This window comes from Nerophis lumbriciformis, linkage group LG02 (genome assembly GCF_033978685.3).
Source record: "Nerophis lumbriciformis linkage group LG02, RoL_Nlum_v2.1, whole genome shotgun sequence".
NCBI lineage: Eukaryota > Metazoa > Chordata > Actinopteri > Syngnathiformes > Syngnathidae > Nerophis > Nerophis lumbriciformis.
The window spans coordinates 67,584,397-67,608,902 of record NC_084549.2 but is presented as its reverse complement, the minus strand read 5'-3'; the positions used below and the strand labels follow the sequence as shown (position 1 = coordinate 67,608,902).

Below are 24,506 nucleotides of genomic sequence, written 5' to 3'. Positions count from 1 at the left end.
GCAGCGACGCGGACACCTATTTCCTGTCTGTGATTGCTTCCTAAGATAAAAGGGAGTGTGCCGTCGTGTTATTTTTGATAAACTCGGTGTAAGCGGGCTACAACGGACAAAAGATGAAGTTTAGTGTACTATGTGTGTTTTTGGGCTCGTTGTTGTGTCTTTGCTGGTCGCTTGACACCGACGCATTTGTCGCAAAGGGCGGCACACTGCATCTACGACCTGGCAAGTCGGGCCATTTCACTAACGTGGTGTGGTCGCTCAACGGCGACCTGGTCGCCGAGTGGGACGACGGTAGTGACGTCATCTACTACGGCAAGTTCAAAAGCCGAACCACCCTGAATACGGTGACCGGGGATCTGCAGATCTCTGGTGTGGGCGCGCAGGACGTGGGCAAGTTCATGCTGGAGTTAAACAAGGTCTCTCAGCCGAACACCTTCATTGCCAAGATCATCAGTCCGGTACCTCAACCTCAGATCCATTTGTCCCCGGTGGCATGTTCCAAAGACTCGGGCCAATGCAAGCTGCACTGCGATGGAAACACCAGCCAGGCCGGACCGGTGACCTTCCACTGGACGCACAACCCAGAACTTAAGACAAATAACATCACCATTGACGTCCACAGTCAGGAGGTGAAGAGCTTGTCCTGCGTCATGAAGAACCCCATCAGCCAGAAGGAAAGCGAGCCCTTCGCTAACCCCTTTTATCAGGAAAAGGTCAGCACTGGACGGGGATGGATCGCCGGTCTGGTCATAATCATCCTGGTTGTTGTGGTGGCAGCAGTGATCCTGGTTTGGTACAACAAGAGAAAACGCCGTCAAGAATTACCACGTCCGACGGACACCAACGGGGAAGAGCGAGTGCCGATGGATCCCAACCCTTCTACGGACAAGCCTTGACGTTCCTGTCTGGAAAGGTGCTTGCGTGGCCGCGGAGGCCCGCAGTCTGGACACGATGGACCGAAGCGTCACAGGAGTGGTCCGAGGCTAACCACCGCAAGTGTCCGTGCAAAATGCCCAAAATGTCCGCTTTTTTTTGGATCAGTTTCTCCAAAGATGAATGTCATACTAACCCAATTGTCCCTTATTAATGCGCTTGTTGGACACTTCCGCTTTGACCGTTGCTGTGTCACGTTGGCGCCAATGACAATGCAATTGCACTCACGGGAAATGAAGATAACTATGTTGACCAAACTTCTTCTTTTTTTTTTTTTTTTGTACTCTCCCCTACCTACCGCTACATAGCCACGACTATTAACTTTTTATTTACATTTTTCTACTTTATTTTTTTAGTGACTTTCTGAAACTGGCCCCTAACGCAAAGTTCTAAAGCAAAAATGTATAAATGGATGGCTCGTATCTCAAAAACCTCATAAGGTGCATTATTTTACAGTGTAAATGTTCAATTTTCCCCCATTATTATTTTTATTGACTTTCTGAAACTGGCCCCTAACACAACGTTCTAAAGCAAACATGAATAGATGGGTGGCTCGTATCTCAAAAACCCATAAGGTGCATTATTTTACAGTATAAATGTTTAATTTTCCACATTACTTTATTTTTTTTAATTGACTTTCTGAAACTGGCCCCTAATGCAAAGTTCTAAAGCAAAAATGTATAAATGGGTGGCTTGGCTTGTATCTCAAAAACTCATAAGGTGCATTATTTTACAGTATAAATGTTTAAATTTCCCCATTATTTTTAAATTTTTTATTGACTTTCTGAAACTGGCCCCTAATGCAAAGTTCTAAACCAAAAATGTATAAATGGATGGCTCGTATCCCAAAAAAAATCATAAGGTGCATTTTTTTACAGTATAAATGTTTAATTTTCCCTATTATTATTATTTTTTTGACTTTCTGAAACTGGCCCCTAACGCAAAGTTCTAAAGCAAAAATGAATAGATGGATGGCTCGTATCCCACAAATTCATAAAGTGCATTATTTTACAGTATAAATGTTTAATTTTCCCTATTATTTTTTAATTTTTTATTGACTTTCTGAAACTGGCCCCTAACGCAAAGTTCTAAAGCAAAAATGTACAAATGAATGGCTCGTATCTCACAAATTCATAAGGTGCATTATTTTACAGTATAAATGTTTAATTTTCCACATAATTTTTTTTATTGACTTTCTGAAACTGGCCCCTAACGCAAAGTTCTAAAGCAAAAATGTACAAATGAATGGCTCGTATCTCACAAATTCATAAGGTGCATTATTTTACAGTATAAATGTTTAATTTTCCACATAATTTTTTTTATTGACTTTCTGAAACTTGCCCCTAACGCAAAGTTCTAAAGCAAAAATGAATAGATGGATGGCTTGTATCCCACAAATTCATAAAGTGCATTATTTTACAGTATAAATGTTTAATTTTCCATCCATTTTTGACCGCTTGTACCTATCAGGGTCGCGGGGGGTGCTGGAGCCTATCTCAGCTGCATTCGGGCGGAAGGCGGGATACACCCTTGACAAGTTGCCACCTCATCGCAGGGCCAACATATTTTTCGACATTACTTTATTTTTTAAATTGACTTTCTGAAACTGGCCCCTAACGCAAAGTTCTGAAGCAAACATGAATAGATGGATGGCTCGTATCTCAAAAACCTATAAGGTGCATTATTTTACAGTATAAATGTTTAATTTTCCACGTTATTTATTTAATTGACTTTCTGAAACTGGCCCCTAACGCAAAGTTCTGAATGTATAAATGTTTACTTTTCCACATTCTGGAAATGCTGTCCATCCTATGTGTGTAAAAAGTGTACATTTCTGTTTTAAGTTCAGCATTTACAAGCACATAACTTTAAATTATACACTTTCATAGGCACATTATTTTGTAAATATCTAAAAGTGTTTTTTGTTTGTTTTGTTTTTACAAACATTCATGTTTTATTGAGACTGAAAAAAAGGTATTGTTGATGGACAATCTTGTTGCATTTTCCTAAATTAATCGTTCGCTTGTTGCTGCTTTTTCGAATGTTTTGAAGCGCTGAAATAAACGATTTGCTCGATCGACCCCTGAACGTCTCACGTTCGTGTGTAAAGGGGAAAAAAACGCGGGTACGCGCGCCACCGCGACCAAACCGGAAGTGAGCGCGCAGGGCTAGACTTGTGCCGTGAACGAGCCTCGGAAGCTCCCGACATGGACGATGGACCTGGAGGAGGCTTTCCAGGTGGTCGGAGAGTTCGGTGCCTATCAGAAGCGAGCCGTGTGTGTCCTGGCTCTGACCCAGGTGAGACTCGACCCGGGTGAAAACACGCAGAGTGGACTTTGGTGACTTATTTTAAAAGACATAATTAGTCGTCTCAACGTAGCCCCGTTGTCGCGAAGGCGCCCCGAACCAGACTCTGTTGGAAAAAAGGAGCATCGGCGACTATTTATGCAATGAAGTGAAGTTTAACCATATTTTGACCGCTAAACAACATTTTTATGAGCAGCTGTCCCATTCGGCGTATCGTGAAATATAATATTTAGTTTCTTTTATCTCCAACAAATGTGTTGTTTGTAGTGGTCCTGTGCGGACTGATGACGTAGTCCTTTTGGGGAATCGCCGCTTGATGACGTTTACAACTAGACTGTTTACTTTAGCGACGGGACCTAATGGCTGGTTGCAGTTATAAAATAAGACTTGTCTCAGAATCATTTTAATCTATGCAAATACTAGTCTATTGGTGGTCCGGCAGCCTGTTTACTTGTGTGTGATACCATGTGCGATACAAGCAGTCCTGCGGCGTGTTTACTTGTGTGTGATACAAGCAGCCCTGCAGCGTGTTTACTTGGGTGTGATATCATGTGCGATACAAGCAGTCCTGCAGCGTCTTTGCTTGTGTGTAATATGTGCTAAACAAGTAGTCTTGCAGTGTGTTTACTTGCGTGTGATATCATGTGCGATACAAGCAGTCCTGCAGCGTCTTTGCTTGTGTGTAGTATGTGCGATACAAGTAGTCTTGCAGCGTGTTTACAGTTGTGTGATATCATGTGTGATTCGAGCAGTCCTGCAGCGTGTTTACCTCTGTGTGACACAGTGACGTGCGGTGAGGTTCATGACTGGTGAGGCACTGACTTCATCACAGTCAGATTTACAAACATATGAACCCTAAAGAGTATCTTATTCACCATTTGATTGGCAGCAGTTAACGGGTTATGTTTAAAAGCTCATACCAGCATTCTTCCCTGCTTGGCACTCAGCATCAAGGGTTGGAATTGGGGGTTAAATCACCAACAATTATTCCCAGGCGTGGCGCCGCTGCTGCCCACTGCTGCCCACTGCTGCCCACTGCTACCCTCACATCCCAGGGGGTGATCAAGGGGATGGGTCAAATGCAGAGGACAAATTTCACCACACCTAGTGTGTGTGACAATTATTGGTACTTTAACTCATTGGCGTTGTTAGGCCTATTTTAGGGGGGCTCAAGCCCCCTAAAATATTCTTAAGCCCCCCTAAATAATTTGGTGTTTTTTGTTGTTGTTTTTTTTACAAATAAATGCCGACATATTCATTAAAAAGTGGCCCAAATATGACTTTAAATAAATAATCATTTAACCTGTTATTATTCACTCAGTTTCCCCTCACTTCGTAGCGTAAGGTAGAGAGCCCCTTCCGTGCGTCGGTATCCAATCCATTCCACTTGTTCATATAGAAAATGCCAACATCACTCAAATTCCAGCCCGCATTTTCTCTGCGACCTTGCTTGCGGTCCTGCAGGTGTACGAAGCACATTATCTTCCTTTACAATGAGTGAAGCTGCACAAAACCTTGTGTGTGCAATTGTAAATCATTTATTTTTTAAGTTTTGTGTTTCTTGTAGAATCTATATAAAGTAATATACATTAGCCTATTGTTGAAATAATGAAAAAAAACATCATTAAATATATTTGTTTTATTGTATTGTTACATTAATAGCTGTTTTATTATTATAGGATGGCTTGTTAAACATTTAATAGGATTTTCAGAGGGAGGAAAAACCAAGACATTTAATATAAAATGTAAAATGAATAAATACATAAAAAGAAAAAGAAAATCCATCCATCCATCCATTTTCTACCGCTTATTCCCTTTGGGGTCGCGGGGGGCGCTGGAGCCTATCTCAGCTACAATCGAAATATTTGGTTAAAAGCCATCGTCCCGGGGAGCATTTCATTTTGTCCCGTGCATTTAAAAAAATAAATAATAATAACAATGAATCATTTCTAAGTCTTTGTTAGCCGTTTGTGAAGTTTTGTGCTCGTGCGTAACATTCGCTCGCATCCTGTGCATCTCCTGGGGGCAAAGCCCCCCCTGTCCTTAAAAGCTAGTGACGCCCCTGCTTTAACTTAACTTTAACTATACACATACAAACTGTAGCACACAAAAAAGCACATTTAATAAAAAAACGTTATTATGGTCTTACCTTTACTTATAAGTGCGGGAACAGTGGTGTTCGTGTTGGAGGAGTTGTGAATGAATGAAATATGAAATCCGTGCTGCAGTCTGCAGGTGTACCTAATGTTGTGTCCTTGCAGTCGTTCACGGCTCCTCCGGCGCGAGCAATGTTGTTTTTGCACTTTTTGGCTTCTTGTTAAGTGACTTTTTTTGGGTGGATTCGGTCTTGCACGTGGAGGGTTTGGGTGTGGGCTTTGGTTGATGTGGCGCTCTCGTCGGGGGGTGCAGTCTGCGGCGAAGGTGCCTTAACCAGCACCAGGAGGCGGGATTACGCGAGCCTCAGCCAGTGCGTCTTCGCAGCAGTTTTATGATCGCTCAGCACAAGAAATACTTTACACACATACAGTTGTTGACAAAATACACTGTACATTATATACCTCAGCTAACTAAACTATGGAAATGTATTATATAATTCATATAGCAATACAGTCTCACTGCACAGCAGACCAGCAGTTAGCCGAGTCCGCAATCCATGTTGAGGCACTGAGTGACGTGCCTTGACTGGCTGCTGTTCACCGCACCGTCTCTTCTCAGTATTTGAACGGCAAATGTGAAAATTCAGCGATTTTGAATAAAAATAATCTAAAACTGGTGAAGTTAAATGGAAAATAACTTTATAGTATAATCACTGGATACATATAACAATTTAATTTTTTTTTTTCTTTTTACATTTTTTTTCTTTCCATGATGCCTCTAGTGACCGCACGTCACTGGTGTGACATCATGTGCGATACAAGCAGTCCTGCAGCCTTTTTACTTGTGTGTGATATAATGTGTGATACGAGGAGTACTGCAGGGTGTTTACTTGTGTGTGATATCATGTGCGATACAAGCAGTCTTGCAGCGTGTTTACCTTTGTGTGATATGTGCGATACAAGCAGTCCTGCAGCATGTTTACCTTTGCGTGATATCATGTGCGATACGGGGAGTCCTGCAGGGTGTTTATTTGTGTGTGATATCATGTGCAATACGAGCAGTCCTGCAGCGTGTTTACGTGTGTGATACGAGGAGTCCTGCAGGGTGTTTACTTGTGTGTGATATCATGTGTGATACAAGCTTTCTTGCAGCGTAATTACCTTTGTGTGATATAATGTTCGATACAATCAGTCTAGCAGCGTGTTTACCTTTTTGGGATATAATGTGTGATACAAGCAGCCCTGCAGCGTGTTTACATTTGTGTGATATCATGTGCGATACGAGGAGTCCTGCAGGGTGTTTATTCGTGTGTGATATCATGTGCAATACGAGCAGTCCTGCAGCGTGTTTACGTGTGTGATATCATGTGCGATGCAAGCAGTCCTGCAGCATAATTACCTTTGTGTGATATCATGTGCGATACAAGCAGTCTTGCAGGGTGTTTACCTTTGTGTGATATCATGTGCGATACAAGCAGTCCCGCAGCGTGTTTACATTTGTGTGATATCATGTGCGATACGAGGGGTCCTGCAGCGTGTTTACTTGTGTGTGTGTGATATCATGTGCGATACAAGCAGCCCTGCACCGTGTTTTGTGCAAAGCCGGACAGACAGTTAACATCTGCATGTCCTCCAACAAGCACACATTTATTCTATTTTACTAAAGTCATTTACAAGCAGCTACACAACAGCTAAGCACACACTAGCACACAAGCTAGGCATAGGTAATAATTATTGAGCAATAAAACATGACATTTGTCAATATAAACAAGTATCAAATATTTATAGTTGCATATTACTTGCACATAAAAAATGCCCCAGGGCAGATGAAGTATTAAAAAATATCCAGTAACAAATGTGTCTGCATCACTCAACTTATTGCGTCATGAGCTTAACTTCACAAAAAAATACAATTAATCACCCCAATTCAACTTAAAGACAGCATTTTTTTTTTTTTTTTTGTGATATGTAATGTCTATTGTCCAAATGTACGGCAGTGAAAATGAATTTCCTCAAGGGGACCAATAAATCTAAATCTAAAATAAGTCCATTCCTGACCGTTAATAATGAACAGGTTCATGTTTTTCATAACCATCATTCTTCTCCGTTTGACTAATTTCCCTTGATCAAACTTTTTTTCCACACTACATACTAATACATAATGTATGATTCCTGCTGATATTGTATTGGTATCAATGCTCTAATATCGGTATTGTATCGCACACGCATACACAGTGTATAGAGTCAGCATCAAATAATCCAGTTTTTCAAAATGTGTTTCAGCTCTATATGGCGTGTCAGTCCATGTTGATGGTTCTGGTCGGAGCGGCTCCAGAACGCAGCACGGGTGAGCTGGATGGCCTCCAGTCGCCCGTGGTCTTCTCCGGGGACGTTGACTCCATCGTGACAGAGGTGAGGAAGGTCAGCAGGTTGGTGAAGAAGCTCCTGACCTTGATCTTGCTCCTCAGTGGCTGCTGGTCAAGCAGCAGGCCTACAAGGTCAGCTTGGCCGGATCGCTCTTCTTTGCCGGCCTCCTCCTCGGCAACATCATCTTCGGACCGCTTTCGGACAGGATCGGCAGGAGACCCGTTTACTTGGCAGGTGAGTGTCCAATCTGATGTAACATTATAGTATATGATGTAGGGCTGGGCCGTACGGCTGAAAACTGTATCGCGATATCGGTGTTTTATATCGGTTGATATGAATAATTATTGATATTTTTATGAGCTATGGAAATTAAGGAGCATGATTACAATATATTTGTTTATGATACAATCCCTCAGCTATAAAGGCAGAAAGGAAATGTCAACACAAGCATGGAAAACACTCAAACAGTGTCAACAAAATAGTCAAACCACATTGAACACTTAACAATAAGCGCTTAAAATGAAGGAATATGTAAGAAATGCTTCATAAAGTGTAAGAAAATAGTGCAAAGTGTGAAAAAGTAAACAAAAAACCCAGAGAAGAACTATTTTCTGCAGGTTTAGTGGCAGGAAGTTACAGCTGTGCTCTAAAGGGTGAGCTAAGGGGGTGTGGTATTAGCGGTCTTGCCTTGCATCATGAGCAGACAACATTGGTCTAAGTACGGTCCCTTGAAAAATCCAATACAGTCTCTGAGCCACAACGTTGACGACTGTCTACTTTGCTGCTAATCATATTAGGATGATTCCAAACACTGTTAGTTCCTAAGCAGTTGTAGTTGTAGAGCGATTATTAGTGGCCGGCGAGAAAGTATATTTATGATTGTAAACAGAAAAGATCAGGAAGTATATTACCGTAGGGGGCCTGGTTATAGAGTTGCCAAAAGGGAAACATTATTTGCATGCTTGTAATAGAATGTGACATGACAAAAGACGTTGGTAGATGAGAATAAATCTAAAGGTTAAAAATAGTGTAGAATTGCCTCCAATTGTAGGAAATGTAGTCTTTTGGGGGTTAAATCACCAAAATGATTCCCGGGCGCGGCCACCGCTGCTGCCCACTGCTCCCCTCACCTCCCAGGGGGTGATCAAGGGTGATGGGTCAAATGCAGAGAATAATCTCGCCACACCTAGTGTGTGTGTGACAATCATTGGTACTTTAACTTTAACTTTAACTTTTATTTTCTACATTTTCTTTCGGGGTTTGCGTGGCAACACTTTATATTGATAGAAATTGGCCCCCATTTTTTTAATCAATTGTCCTTTTTTTCTCAATTTTCCCTTTTCTCAAATTTTCTCTTTTTTTCCTCAATTTTCTTTTTTCTTCCACAATGTTAATTTTTTTCTAATTTTTCCTCTCTTTTTCTCATTTTTCTTTTTTCTCAATTTTGCTTTTTTTCCTCAATTGTCATTTTTTTCCAAAATGTTTCTCTTTTTTCAGAATTGTCCCTTTTCCCCCTCAATTTTAATTCCCCCCCCCTCAGTTTTCCTCTTTTCCTCAAATTTCCTTTTTTTCCTCAATTTTCCTCTTTTTCCCCTCAATTTTCCTCTTTTTTCCTCTCAATTTTGTTCCTTTTTTCTCATTTTCCTCTTTTTTCAACTTTCCTTTTTTTTCGGAATGTATCTTTTCTTTCTTTAATTATTTCTTCTATTCCTCAAATTTCAATTTTTTCTCAATTTTCATCTTTTTATTCCCTCAATTTTCTTTTTTTTTCACAATGTTAATTATTTCAAATTTTTCCTTTTTTTTGTCATTTTCGTTTTTTCTCAATTTTGCTTTTTTTTTTCCTGAATTGTCATTTTTTTCCAAAATGTTTCTCTTTTTTCAGAATTGTCCTTTTTCCCCTTAATTTAAATTTTTTCCCCCTCAGTTTTCCTCTTTTCCTCAAATTTCATTTTTTTCCCCTCAATTTTCCTCTTTTTTCCTCTCAATTTTGTTCCTTTTTCCTCATTTTCCTGTTTTTTCAACTTTCATTTTTTTCGGAATGTATCTTTTCTTTCTTTAATTATTTCCTCTATTCCTCAAATTTAAATTTTTTCTCAATTTTCATCTTTTTTTTCCCTCAATTTTTTTCCCCACAATGTTAATTATTTCACATTTTCCTTTTTTTGTCATTTTCGTTTTTTTCTCAATTTTGCTTTTTTCCTCAATTGTCTTTTTTCCAAAATGTTTCTCTTTTTTCAGAATTGTCCTTTTTCCCCCTCAATTTTAAATTGTTTCCCTTAAATTTTCCTCTTTTCCTCAAATTTCCTTTTTTTCCTAAATTTTCCTCTTTTTTCCCCTGAATTTTGTTCCTTTTTTCTCATTTTCCTGTTTTCTCAACTCAACTTTTTTCTGAATGTATCTCTTCTTTCTTTAATTATTTCCTCTATTCCTCAAATTTCTCTTTTTTTCTCAATTTTCATTTTTTTCCTCTCCATTTTTTAAATTTATTTTCTTTTTCCTCAATTGTCCTTTTTTCTTATTTTTTTTCTCTTTTTTTCTCAATTTTCATTTTTTTCCTCTCCATTTTTTAAATTTCTTTTCTTTTTCCTCAATTGTCCTTTTTTCTTATTTTTTTCTCTTTTTTTCCTCAATTGTCCCCTTTTCCTCAATTTGTCTCTTTTTTTTCTTTAATTTTTTCTTTTTTTCTCAATTTCCCTCTTTTCCACAAATTCAATTTTTTCCCTCAATTTTCATTTTTTTTTCCAATTTTCTCTTTTTCTCAGTGTTTCTCTTTTTCTCAGTGGTCCTCTTTGTTCCTCCAAGGGGTTTCACATCTGTCTTTTATCCACAATTTCTTCATTTGGACTTTCTCTTCTCACTGCATGCACAGAATCAAGCGCCAGACAACAAAACTTTGTAGTTGATACTGTCACCTGATTGGCTGTTGGCGTGTCACGCCCACTGATCAGTGATCACTTCCTGCGTTGCTCGGTTACCAGAGAGCGAGTGTCTTTGTTTACGAAACCAACCTTGCTTCCATACTTCCACTTTCTCCTTCCCACCAAGAAGACAAATAAATGGAGCGTTTTATGGAACACATTTTCTATTGAGGTGGATTACATGTATCGTGATATATTTTGATATCGTTTGATCACCCAGCCCTAACATTAGATCATCTTCCGGCAGGTCTCTTCTTTGAGGTGCTCTTCGGTTACGTGACGGTGGCGGCGCCCAGCTACGAGCTGTTTGCCGCCTCGCGCCTCCTGGTGGGCCTGATGAACGGCGGCATCGGCCTGGTCTGCTTCGTGCTCACCCAGGAGTACGTGGGCAAGTCCTACTGGGCCATGACGGGTACGAAGCCTCGCATGGCGTGTTTGTACTGTTCAGCAGAAAACATCTCCATGTCTCCTTGCCTGGGCAGGAACGCTGACCAGTGTGACGTTTGCGGTGGGCATCGTCCTCTTCGGAGCGCTGGGTTACGCCATCAGGCCGTGGAGGACCCTGGCCATGGCGGCCAACTCGTCCGGCGTGCTCTGCTTCCTGTTGTCGGTGTGAGTGCCTCGTTTGGAAGCACTTGGACGTCGCAGTGTTTGATGATGTCGTCTCATCTTCCCAGCACGCTTCCAGAATCTCCACGCTGGCTCTACTGTCGGAACCATACGGACCAGGCCGAGCAGGTGAATGTCTTCCTCACACCTGTGTGACGTTGGCCCCTCCCCCACCTTGTCCAAGTCTCCCCAAACTTGTCCCAACCAACAAACCCAATCAAAAATATTTGGTTTAACTATTACAGTTTTTATGTTACCCTATTTTCCGGACTATACAGAGCACCGGTATGTTAGCCACACCCATTAGGCTTTAGAAGAAAAATATTTTCTCATATATTAGCTGCAGCTACAGTCGTGGTCAAAAGTGTACATACACTTGTAAAGAACATAATGTCATGGCTGTCTTGAGTTTCCAATCATTTCTACAACTCTTATTTGTTTGTGATAGAGTGATTGGAGCACATACTTGTTGGTCACAAAAAACATTCATGAAGTTTGGTTCTTTTATGAATTTATTATGGGTCTACTGAAAATGGGAGCAAATGTGCTGGGTCAAAAGTATACATACAGCAATGTTAATATTTGCTTACATGTCCCTTGGCAAGTTTCACTGCAATAAGGCGCTTTTGGTAGCCATCCACAAGCTTCTGCTTGAATTTTTGACCACTCCTCTTGACAGAATTGATACAGTTCAGCTAAATTTGTTGGTTTTCTGACATGGACTTGTTTCTTCAGCATTGTCTACACCAGTGGTTCTTAACCTTGTTGGAGGTACCGAACCCCATCAGTTTCATATGCGCACTCACCGAACCCTTCTTTAGTGAAAAATAAAATGTTTTTTTTTTTTCAAATTCAAGACAAAGTTATATGTTTTGGTAACACTTTAGTATGGGGAACATATTCTAAGTAACAAATACTTAATTTAGAGTTTTTTGGACACTAGGGCAGGGGTCGGCAACCCGCGGCTCCGGTGCCGCATGCGGCTCTTTGATCACTCTGATGCGGCTCAGCGGCTTACCAGCCGAACCCCCCGATTTTCCCGTAAGACTTACGGAATTCAGTAACTCTCGCAGAAAACTCCCGGGATTAATATTCACCCTTTCATCTATAATAAGGGCGTGCCATGATGGTACAACATTTGATGCCCTCTACAACCTGTATTAATAGTGTGCCGCCCCAACCACTTGTTATACAGTATGCATCTTCTGCTTGCACACGTACGTGACAGCAATGCATACTTGGTCAACAGCCACACAGGTTACACTGACGGTGACCATATAAAACTAATTTAACACTCTTACTAATAATGCGCCACACTGTGAACCCACACCAAACAAGAATGACAAACACATTTCGGGAGAACATCTGCACCGTAACACAACATAAACACAACAGGACAAATACCCAGAATCCTATGCAGCCCTGACTCTTCCGGGCTACATTATACACCCCTGCTACCACCAAACCCCGCCCCCACCCCAACCCTGCTCCCTCACACATCAACCCCCCCCTCTCTGTGCGTCGGTTGAGGTGGGCGGGGTTTGGTAGCGGGGGTGTATAATGTATCCCGGAAGAGTTAGGGCTGCATGGGATTCTGGGTATGTGTTCTGTTGTGTTTATGTTGTTACGGTGCAGATGTTCTCCCGAAATGTGTTTGTCATTCTTGTTTGGTGTGGGCTCACAGTGTGGCGCATTATTAGTAGGAGTGTTAAAGTTTTTTTTTATACCGCCACCGTCAGTGTAACCTGTGTGGTTTTTGACCAAGTATGCCTTGCTGTCACTTACGTGAGCAAGCGGAAGCCCACACAACGTGTGGCTTATCAGGCACGCTGGTTGCAGTGGGTGCTATATGCTGTACCATCTCGGCACGCATGACGCTGACAATCGCCATTCATATAAAACCCGCGTGCCGCACCAGCATTCAAATTCCATATTAAGGTGAGGGCAGCGTGTCTGAGACCCCTGGTTTATACATAGCAAAAACAAAACTTTGTATGCAGTGTTATTTCATTTTAAATTTCAAAAAATGTTTGCGGCTCCCATTGTTTTCTATAATTTGTGAAACTGATCAAAGTGGCTCTTTGACTGGTAAAGGTTGCCGACCCCTGCACTAGGGGAACATATTCTAAGTAACAAAGACTTAATTTAGAGTTATTTGGTTAGGGTTATTTGGTTAGGGTTAGAGGGTTAGGGTTATAATAAGGCCATGCCGAATAAGGCATTAATAAGTACTTAATAATGACTAGTTAAGAGTCAATATGTTACTAATTTGCATGTCAATAAGCAACTAATTAATGGTGAATATGTTCCCCATACTAAAGTGTTACCATGTTTTTTTTACTGGTGCACAAAATGAAGCGTGGATGAACATCACCTTGTTCAAACAACAAAACCAACACAGTGCATAAACTCACAACAAATTACACACCTGCAAACCAGTCTGACTTCTGCTATTATCGTATCCGTAATACGCCGATAGGGAGAAGTTTTTATTTACACGATGAGTCGGGTGTGTTTTGACCTCCGTCGAACCCCTGAGCCCCACTCACCGAACCCCTAGGGTTTGATCGAACCCAGGTTAAGAACCGCTGGTCTACACATTTAAGTCAGGACTTTGGGAAGGCCATTCTGAAACCTTAATTCTAGCCTGATTTAGCCATTCCTTTACCACTTTTGACGTGTGTTTAGGGTCATTGTCCTGTTGGAACACCCAACTGCGCCCAAGACCCAACCTCCGGGCTGATGATTTTAGGTTGTCCTGAAGAATTTGGAGGTAATCCTCCTTTTTCATTGTCCCATTTACTTTCTGTAAAGCACCAGTTCCATTGGCAGCAAAACAGGCCCAGAGCATCACATGGACAAAGATAAGACCTTCCGGAGGAAAGTTCTGTGGTCAGATGAAAAAAAATGGAGCTGTTTGGCCACAATACCCAGCAATATGTTTGGAGGAGACAAGGTGAGGCCTTTAATCCCAGGAACACCATCCTACCGTCAAGCATGTTGGTGGTAGTATTATGCTCTGGGCCCGTTTTGCTGCCAATGGAACTGGTGCTTTAAATGGAACAATGAAAAAGGAAGATTACTTCCAAATTCTTCAGGACAACCTAAAATCATCAGCCCGGAGGTTGGGTCTTGGGCGCAGTTGGGTGTTCCAACAGGACAATGACCCCAAACACACGTCAAAAGTGGTAAAGGAATGGCTAAATCAGGCTAGAATGAAGGTTTTAGAATGGCCTTCCCAAAGTCCAGACTTAAACGTGTGGACAATGCTGAAGAAACAAGTCCATGTCAGAAAACCAACAAATTTAGCTGAACTGCACCAATTTTGTCAAGAGGAGTGGTCAAAAATTCAAGCAGAAGCTTGTGGATGGCTACCAAAAGTGCCTTATTGCAGTGGAACTTGCCAAGGGACATGTAAGCAAATATTAACATTGCTGTATGTATACTTTTGACCCAGCACATTTGCTCACATTTTCAGTAGACCCATAATAAATTCATAAAAGAACCAAACTTCATGAATGTTTTTTGTGACCAACAAGTATGTGCTCCAATCACTCTATCACAAAAAAGTAAGAGTTGTAGAAAGTATTGGAAACTCAAGACAGACATGACATTATGTTCTTTACAAGTGTATATAAACTTTTGATCGCGACTGTATATACGTTGTGAAATGAGTTATTTACACAGAAATATTCTGTAAATGTTTATTTACATACCTTAATTGTTTCCAAACGGTGTCTGTAACACGGCAGTAAAACGGCTGATCAAACAAAACAGAAGTCCTAGACATGGACCCACTAGCTGTGCAAACTAACTCTCCAATCAGCTAAACAGACTCAATAACTCCACGGTGACGTTTTGGTGAATTCTCTAAGGAATTTGTGAAACTGAAACAATACAAAAATAATGCCATTGTAAGTTAATAGTACTAACAGACACTCGTAAAAGTGTTAGCATATTAGCTAATGCTAACAATGCTAGCTTGATTACATTACGATAGCGTGTACAAATATGCATGAAAACACTCTTACAGACATCACACATGGGACGCTTTAGTAAGTAAGAATTGTTTTAGTTATATTGTAAAACGTACAAACGTTGCTTGTAGTGATGAATGAAGAATCCTGCTGAGTAGAAACGCTATTGATGGCTAGAAGACGGAAACGGAACTTCTACTTCTGGTTCAAAGCAGGAAACACTTGTAGGCGTTCACCCAGCAGCACCTGCCATAAGCAAAATCATCCAAAAGATGGCGCCATAGCACAAACAATAACACACCTTTTCAATGTCTTAATGAAAATAATTTGCAATATGGCCGCCAGCGAAGAAAAATCTATAAATTAGCCACACCGTTTTACAAGCCGCAGGGTTCAAAGTGTAGGGAAAAATTAGTGGCTTATAGTCCGTAAATTACGTTATTAAAGATTTATGGTTTTTATGGTTTTAATGTACTATTATACTCCAACTATGTCCAAATCTCCCCAAACTTGTTACTAACAAATTCTGATGAATAACCAGCTCCATAAAACGTTAAAAACTTCCAAACCATAAAAGCAATTTGGAGAAGTTTGGGGAGATCTAGACCAGTGTTTTTCAACCTTTTTTGAGCCAAGGCACATTTTTTGCGTAGACAAAATGCGGAGGCACACCACCAGCAGAAATCATTAAAAAACTAAACTCAGTTGACAGTAAAAAGTCGTCGCAATTGTTGGATATGACTTTAAACCATAACCAAGCATGCATCACTGTAGCTCTTGTCTCAAAGTAGGTGTACTGTCACCACCTGTCACATCACCCCCTGACTTATTTTGAGTTTTTTGCTGTTTTCCTGTGTGTAGTGTTTTAGTTCTTGTCTTGCACTCCTATTTTGGTGGCCTTTTCTCTTTTTTTGGGTATTTTCCTGTAGCAGTTTCATGTCTTCCTTTTGAGCGATATTTCCCGCATCTACTTTGTTTTAGCAATCAAGAATATTTCAGTTGTTTTTATCCTTCTTTGTGGGGGACATTGTCGATTTTCACGTCATGTTCGGTTGTACATTGTGGACGCCGTCTTTGCTCCACAGTAAGTCTTTGCTGTCGTCCAGCATTCTGTTTTTGTTTACTTTGCAGCCAGTGCAGTTTTAGTTTTGTTCTGCATAGCCTTCCCTAAGCTTCAATGCCTTTTCTTAGGGCCACTCGCCTTTTGTTTATTTTTGGTTTAAGCATTAGAAACTTTTTTACCTGCACCCTGCCTCCCGCTGTTTCTGACATCTACAAAGCAATTAGCACCGGCTGCCACCTACTCATACGGAAGAGTATTACACGGTTACTCTGCCGAGCTCAACAACAACACATCATTTGCAGACTATAATTAATGGTTTGCAAAAAATATTTTTAACCTAAATAGGTGAAACTAGACAATCTCCCACGCCCTCCCACATAGAGGTGGGGGGGGGGGCGCCCTGTTGTGTGTAGCGTGGTAGCGACCAGCGAGGGCGCAGTCGGTTCAGACCCGACAAGTCTGTCGCTGTAAGGCTCACGCATTTTAGTCCGGGCCTTCTCTCTGAGAGGTCTTTGAGCATGGGGTCTCCTCTCGTTGGAGGTCCTGCGCTACATGGCGCTGAGGAACGGTAGACCCGCCCCCAAACTGACTCTGCGGCGAGTGGGCGGCACCAAGGGCGGCGACAGAAGCGCGGGAGTCCTGCGGCTGCTCACCCACCCGGTCCTCCGCTTCAGGACGCTGGTGCTGATGTATGTCTGGTGAGGACAACTTTAGCAGGGCGTTTGGGTCCCGTATCCATGACAACCACCAAGAATAAGTGTGTGTGTGTGTGTGTGTGTGTCTGTGTGTGCAGGTATGTGTGCAGTCTGGTGTATTACGGCCTGACTCTGGGCGCCAGTCAGATGTCTGGAAGTCGTTATGTGAACATGGCCATGTACGGCCTGGTGGAACTGCCCGCCTACCCGCTGTGTGTTTATGTCATCAACCAACACTGGTGAGACACACACACACACACACACACACACACACACACTTGGGACAATTTTCGATAAGTCAATTAACCCTGTGATAAACGAAAAGGAACTCAATAAGTTTGCCAGCCTCGATAACGCTCGTGTGCACGCGTAGTTCCGGGCTCTTTGCAGCAGCTGCGGGCGTGAGTACTACATGCACATAAACAGCAGTAATGATACTCCCCACACTTAGTATTGCAGTAATACGTTAAAATGATTGAAAAAAAACATAATTGATAACCACACGTTGATATAATTATGGACCGACTAACGCTAGTTTGCTGGTATTCACATAGAACATAATAAGATAAAGTATCCACATTGAACATAATAAGATAAAGTAATCACATTGAACATAATATAGAACATAATAAGACAGTATTAACATAGAACATAATAAGATACAGTATTCAAATTGAACATAAGATAAAGTAATCATATTGAACCTAATATAAAACATATTAAGATAAAGTAATCACATAGTACATGATAAGATACAGTACTCACATTGAACACAATATAGAACATAATAAGATACAATGTTCTCATAGAACATAATATAGAACATAATAAGATACAGTCTTCTTATAGAACATAATAAGATACAGTATTCACAGAACATAATATAGAACATAATTGGATACAGTATTCGCATTGAACATAATAAGATACAGTATTCACGTAGACCATAATATAGACAATAATAAGATACAGTATTCACATAGAACATAATAAGATACAGTATTCACATAGAACATAATAAGATACAATATTCACATAGAACATATTATAGACAATAATAAGATACAGTATTCACATAGAACATAATAAGATACAGTATTCACGCAGACCATAATATAGACAATAATAAGATACAGTATTCACATAGAACATAATAAAATACAGTATTCACATACGTATAAGATAATATAGAACATAATAAGATACAGTATTCACATAGAACATAATAAGATACAATATTCACATAGAACATAATAAGATACAATATTCACATAGAACATAATATACAGTATTCACATAGAACATATTATAGACAATAATAAAATACAGTATTCACATAGAACATAATAAGATACAGTATTCACATAGAACATAATATAGAACATAATAGTATACAGTATTCATATTGAACATAAGAAAATACAGTGTAGAACATTATAAAATACAGTATTCACATAGATCATAAGATACAGTATTCACATAGAACATAATATAGAACATAAGATACAGTATTCACATAGAACATAATAAGATACAGCATTCATATTGAACATAAGAAAATACAGTGTAGAACATTATAAGATACAGTATTCACATAGAACATAAGATACAGTATTCACAGAACATAAGATACAGTATTCAAATAGAACATAAGATACAGAATTCGCATAGAATATAATAAGATACAGTATTCACATAGAACATAAGATACAGTATTCACATAGAACATAAGATACAGTATTCACATAGAACATGAAATACAGTATTCACATAGAACATGAAATACAGTATTCACATAGAACATAATATAGAACATAATAAGAAACAATTTTCATATAGAACATAATAAGATACAGTATTCACATAAAACATAATATAGAACATAAGAGACAGTATTCACATAGAACATAATAAGATACAGCATTCATATTGAACATAAGAAAATACAGTGTAGAACATTATAAGATACAGTATTCACATAGGACATAATAAGATACAGTATTCACATAGAACATAAGAGACAGTATTCACATAGAACATAAGATACAGTATTCACATAGAACATAAAATACAGTATTCACATAAAACATAATATAGAACATAAAAGACAGTATTCGCATAGAACATAATAAGATACAGCATTCATATTGAACATAAGAAAATACAGTGTAGAACTTTATACGATACAGTATTCACATAGATCATAAGATACAGTATTCACAAAGAACATAAGATACAGTATTCACATAGAACATAAGATACAGTATTCACATAGAACATAAGATACAGTATTCACATAGAACATAAGACACAGTATTCACATAGAACATAAGATACAGTATTCACATAGAACATAAGATACAGTATTCACATAGAACATAAGATACAGTATTCACATAGAACATAAGATACAGTATTCACATAGAACATAAGACACAGTATTCACATAGAACATACGACACATTATTCACATAGAACATAAGATACAGTATTCACATAGAACATAAGATACAGTATTCACATAGAACATAAAATACAGTATTCACATAGAACATAAGACACAGTAATCACATAGATCATAAGATACAGTATTCACATAGATCATACGATACAGTATTCACAAAGAACATAAGATACAGTATTCACATAGAACATAAGATACAGTATTCACATAGAACATAAGATACAGTATTCACATAGAACATAAGACACAGTATTCACATAGAACATAAGATACAGTATTCACATAGAACATAAGATACAGTATTCACATAGAACATAAGATACAGTATTCACATAGAACATAATATACAGTATTCACATAGAACATAAGACACAGTATTCACATAGAACATAAGATACAGTATTCACATAGAACATAAGACACAGTATTCACATAGAACATACGACACATTATTCACATAGAACATAAGATACAGTATTCACATTGAACATAAGATACAGTATTCACATAGAACATAAGATACAGTATTCACATAGAACATAAGACACAGTATTCACATAGAACATAAGATACAGTATTCACATAGAACATAAGATACAGTATTCACATAGAACATAAGATACAGTATTCACATAGAACATAAGATACAGTATTCACATAGAACATAAGATACAGTATTCACATAGAACATAAGATACAGTATTCACATAGAACATACGACACAGTATTCACATAGAACATAAGACACAGTATTCACATAGAACATACGACACATTATTCACATAGAACATAAGATACAGTATTCACATAGAACATAAGATACAGTATTCACATTGAACATAAGATACAGTATTCACATAGAACATAAGACACAGTATTCACATAGAACATAAGACACAGTATTCACATAGAACATAAGATACAGTATTCACATAGAACATAAGATACAGTATTCACATAGAACATAAGATACAGTATTCACATAGAACATAAGATACAGTATTCACATAGAACATAATATACAGTATTCACATAGAACATAAGACACAGTATTCACATAGAACATAAGATACAGTATTCACATAGAACATAAGACACAGTATTCACATAGAACATACGACACATTATTCACATAGAACATAAGATACAGTATTCACATAGAACATAAGATACAGTATTCACATTGAACATAAGATACAGTATTCACATAGAACATAAGACACAGTAATCACATAGTACATAAGATACAGTATTCACATAGAACATAAGATACAGTATTCACATAGAACATAAGATACAGTATTCACATAGAACATAAGATACAGTATTCACACACCTCCAACACATGAAGGTTCTCTGCAGCCCTGAGGTCCTCCAGCAAGATGTTCCACAGATGATGGTGTAAAGACGTGACGTGGTGTGGGCAACAGTTAGGAGGCGAGTGGCGGAGGGTCTCAGGGTCCGCCATGAGAACATTTAGGAAGAACTTTGAAGGAAACCTGCTGGATGTTGTGTTGCAGGGCCGGCAGGAGGAAGAGTATGTCAGCCTTTTTGTGTCTGGGTGCTTGTGCCTGCCTCGTCACCGTCTTCATCCCCGAGGGTGCAGGTGAGAGGCCGTCGTCATGGCAACGCCCCAGCGGCCGCCTCTAAAGCTTGTACGCGCGTGTGCAGAGTGGTCAGCGGTCGTCACCTGGCTGGCGCTGTTGGGGAAGCTGATGATCAGCGCGACGTTCAACATCGCCTACGTGTACACGTCGGAGCTCTACCCCACCGTTGTCAGGTGAGCGTCCTTCACCACGCCGCCAGCGTCTGGGCCCTCGCCTTTTTCCACGCTTGCACCTTTTCAGGAACGCCGGGCTGGGAGTGTGCTCCATGTCCAGCAGACTGGGAGGAATTCTGGCTCCGTTTGTTCCCGCCATGGTGAGAGCGAGTGCCTTTGCCCCTTTTAGAGGGACCCCGGGACGCAGAGTGAGACTAAGGCGGCATGTGTCCTGTGTTCCAGCGGGCGTTGGCCACGTCCATGCCTTTCATGGTCTTCTGTGTGAGCGGCCTCTCCGCCGGCTGTTTGGTCCTTTTGCTGCCGGAAACCTTCGACAGGCCGCCGGCCGAGACCCTGGAGGAGCTCTGCGCCAGCAAGGGCAGAGTTCTTGAGAACAAGGTGATTTGTAGGGCTACGGTTGCGATTTGTTCTGTTTTACCCATAGTCTTGAAGCTTAGGGAAGGCTATGCAGAACGAAACTAAAACTGAACTGGCTACAAAGTAAACAAAAAACGGAATGCTGGACGACAGCAAAGACTTACTGTGGAGCAAAGACAATGTACATCCGAACATGACATGACAATCGACAATGTCTCCACGAAGAAGGGTAAAAACAACTGAAATCTTGATTGCTAAAACAAAGCAGGTGCAGGGAATAGCGGTCAAGGAAGACATGAAACTGTTACAGGAAAATACCAAAAAAAGAGAAAAAGCCACCAAAATAGGAGCGCAAGACATGGACTAAAACACTACACACAGGAAAACAGCAAAAAACTCCAAATAAGTCACGGCATGATGTGACAGTACACCTACTTTGAGACAAGAGCTATTGTGATGCATGGTTGGTTATAGTTTCCAAACGGTGTCTGTAACATGGCAGTAAAACGGCTGATCAAACAAAACAGAAGTCATCGTCATGGACCCCACTAGCTGCGCAAGCCAGCTCTCCAGTCAGCTAAACAGAATCAATAACTCCAATTTGATGTTTTGCTGAATTTACTGAGGGATTTGTGAAACTGAAACAATACAAAAAGAATGCCGTTGTAAGTAAAGATTACTAATAGAGATGTCCGATAATGGCTTTTTTGGCGATATCCAATATTCCGATATTGTCCAACTCGGGGCAGGTTTGAGGTGGGCGTGGTTTGGTGGTAGCGGGGATGTATATTGTAGCGTCCCAGAAGAGTTAGTGCTGCAAGGGGTTCTGGGTATTTGTTATGTTGTGTTACGGTGCGGATGTTCTCCCGAAATGTGTTTGTCATTCTTGTTTGGTGTGGGTTCACAGTGTGGCGCATATTTGTAACAGTGTTAAAGTTGTTTATACGGCCACCCTCAGTGTGACCTGTATGGCTGTTGACCAAGTATGCCTTGCATCCACTTATGTGTGTGTAAAAGCCGCATATATTATGTGACTGGGCCGGCACGCTGTTTGTATGGAGGAAAAGCGTACACCAAAGGCAGTGCCTTTAAGACACGCCCCCAATAATGTTGTCCAGGTGGAAATCGGGAGAATGGTTGCCCCGGGAGATTTTCGGGAGGGGCACTGAAATTCGGGAGTCTCCCGGGAAAATCGGGAGGTTGAAACCGATACCGATAATTTCCGATATTACATTTTAAAGCATTTATCGGCCGATGTTATCGGACATCTCTAATTACTAACACAGACACTTGTAAAGGTGTTAGCATATTAGCTAATGCTAAGGACGCTAGCTTGATTACATTACGATAACATGTACAAATATGCATGAAAACGCTCCTACAGACATCACACATGAGACGCTTTAGTGAGTAAGAATTGTTATAGTTATATTGTAAAACTTACAAACGTTGCTTGGAGTGATGAATGAAGAATCCATACGAGTAGAAACGCTATTGACGGTTTTACTTCCGGTTCAAGACATTAAAACAGGAAATACACTTTCACCGCAACAGTGAGCGAACCGGCCAGAAGATGGCGCCGTAGCACAAACTATAACGTACCTTTTCAGTGTCTCTGCTTGGGTTTTATGAAAACTATTGAACATGAAACATTACGGCCGTCAGCGAAGAAAAATCCTTAAATTAGCCGCACCATTTTATGAGCCGTAGGGTTCAAAGCGTAGGAAAAAAGTAGCGCCTACAGTATTAATGTCAACTGTGTAATAAAACTTCTGTTAGTGTGGACAACAACAAGGTGTAACGACATCAACTCTATCAATCAAACCACACAATTGTAGCTTAGACCTACTTCCTGTTCCTGTCTACAGCACTAAGCCTTCTGGGTAATATAAACATAGTTGACATTTATTTATTTAAACATATATTTATCCATGCTAAGACAATTGAGAACATATTTTCATTTGCAATGCTGACCGAGCAAAGAGGCAGCACTGACATGTTAGAGATGTTGGAGTGTGATGATAACCTCTCGTCTCCCATTTACCAATAAAACTGTGCGCTATGCATCGCTCTCAACAGTTACTAATGTGCGGGGGTAAATGTGGCGGAACATAATTGAGTGTTTAAGATGGACAAACATACACGGACAGGCCCGTTCCAAGGTATTTGGGGTGCCTGGGGCCCCCAAACTCCCACAAAAAAACATATATCTTTAACCAATGGAAGCGCATCACACTCACCGCTGATACCAGCCTGAATTTTACTTGGTATCGGATCCTAAACAAACTCGCACGTCACGAGCGCACTTTTCCAAGAGTGTCGCTGCTGGGAGGGGCCCCTGGATGGGGGCCCCGACTGTGTCTCTGAGATTATTCTGATATTGTGTTTCCCGCTGATAGAACCACACATCTGTTGAATTTGAATACATGACTCGTGGTCGTCAAGTGGCCCCTTTCAGCTGGGGCCTACCCGGTTGTGAGGATCCTGTACACAGACCACAGCGCAAATATAAACACACTTTTATGTTCTATGTGCCTCCTGCTGCTCAGCCTCTCCTGTACGAAGACGACAAGCGGGACTCCAACGTCGAATGAACGCTCTTCAGGGCCCTGACACTGGGGGACCCCCTGCAGGGACGCAGCAGTACAAGGCAGGGTGTAATGTTGCTGTGGACTATTTCAGGATGTGTGTGAAAGTAAATGTCTATTTTAATAAGAGGTTGTCTTCATTCTGCTCAAAAGAGACTTTGATCCCAGTGCCGCCATGTGGTCATTAAAACTACATCCATAGTGGTATTCATCTAATTGTTTTTTAATATAGCTATGTATTTTTAAAATATATTTAAGAAATGGAATAATTTTTTATATGTATATAGGGTGACTAAATAAATGATGAATTACAAAAAATATGTATTTTCTACTGTAATACTGTTATGCT

The 24,506-nt window shown here is 40.2% G+C and overlaps 2 protein-coding genes across 2 annotated transcripts; both read left to right on the top strand.

The window, feature by feature from the left end:
• LOC133611193 (lymphocyte function-associated antigen 3) lies at window positions 1–3,015 on the top strand. The gene has a single exon (XM_061967905.1). The coding sequence runs from the start codon at window positions 114–116 to the stop codon at window positions 894–896; it is 783 nt and encodes a 260-aa protein (XP_061823889.1). The 5' UTR covers window positions 1–113; the 3' UTR covers window positions 897–3,015.
• slc22a15 (solute carrier family 22 member 15) lies at window positions 3,013–24,506 on the top strand. Its single transcript, XM_061967902.1, has 13 exons — window positions 3,013–3,231; window positions 7,620–7,748; window positions 7,805–7,937; window positions 10,872–11,036; window positions 11,107–11,236; window positions 11,302–11,362; window positions 16,814–16,971; window positions 17,067–17,207; window positions 20,953–21,038; window positions 21,104–21,212; window positions 21,280–21,352; window positions 21,435–21,590; window positions 24,119–24,506. The coding sequence occupies exons 1-13, from the start codon at window positions 3,148–3,150 to the stop codon at window positions 24,161–24,163; spliced, it is 1,470 nt and encodes a 489-aa protein (XP_061823886.1). The 5' UTR covers window positions 3,013–3,147; the 3' UTR covers window positions 24,164–24,506.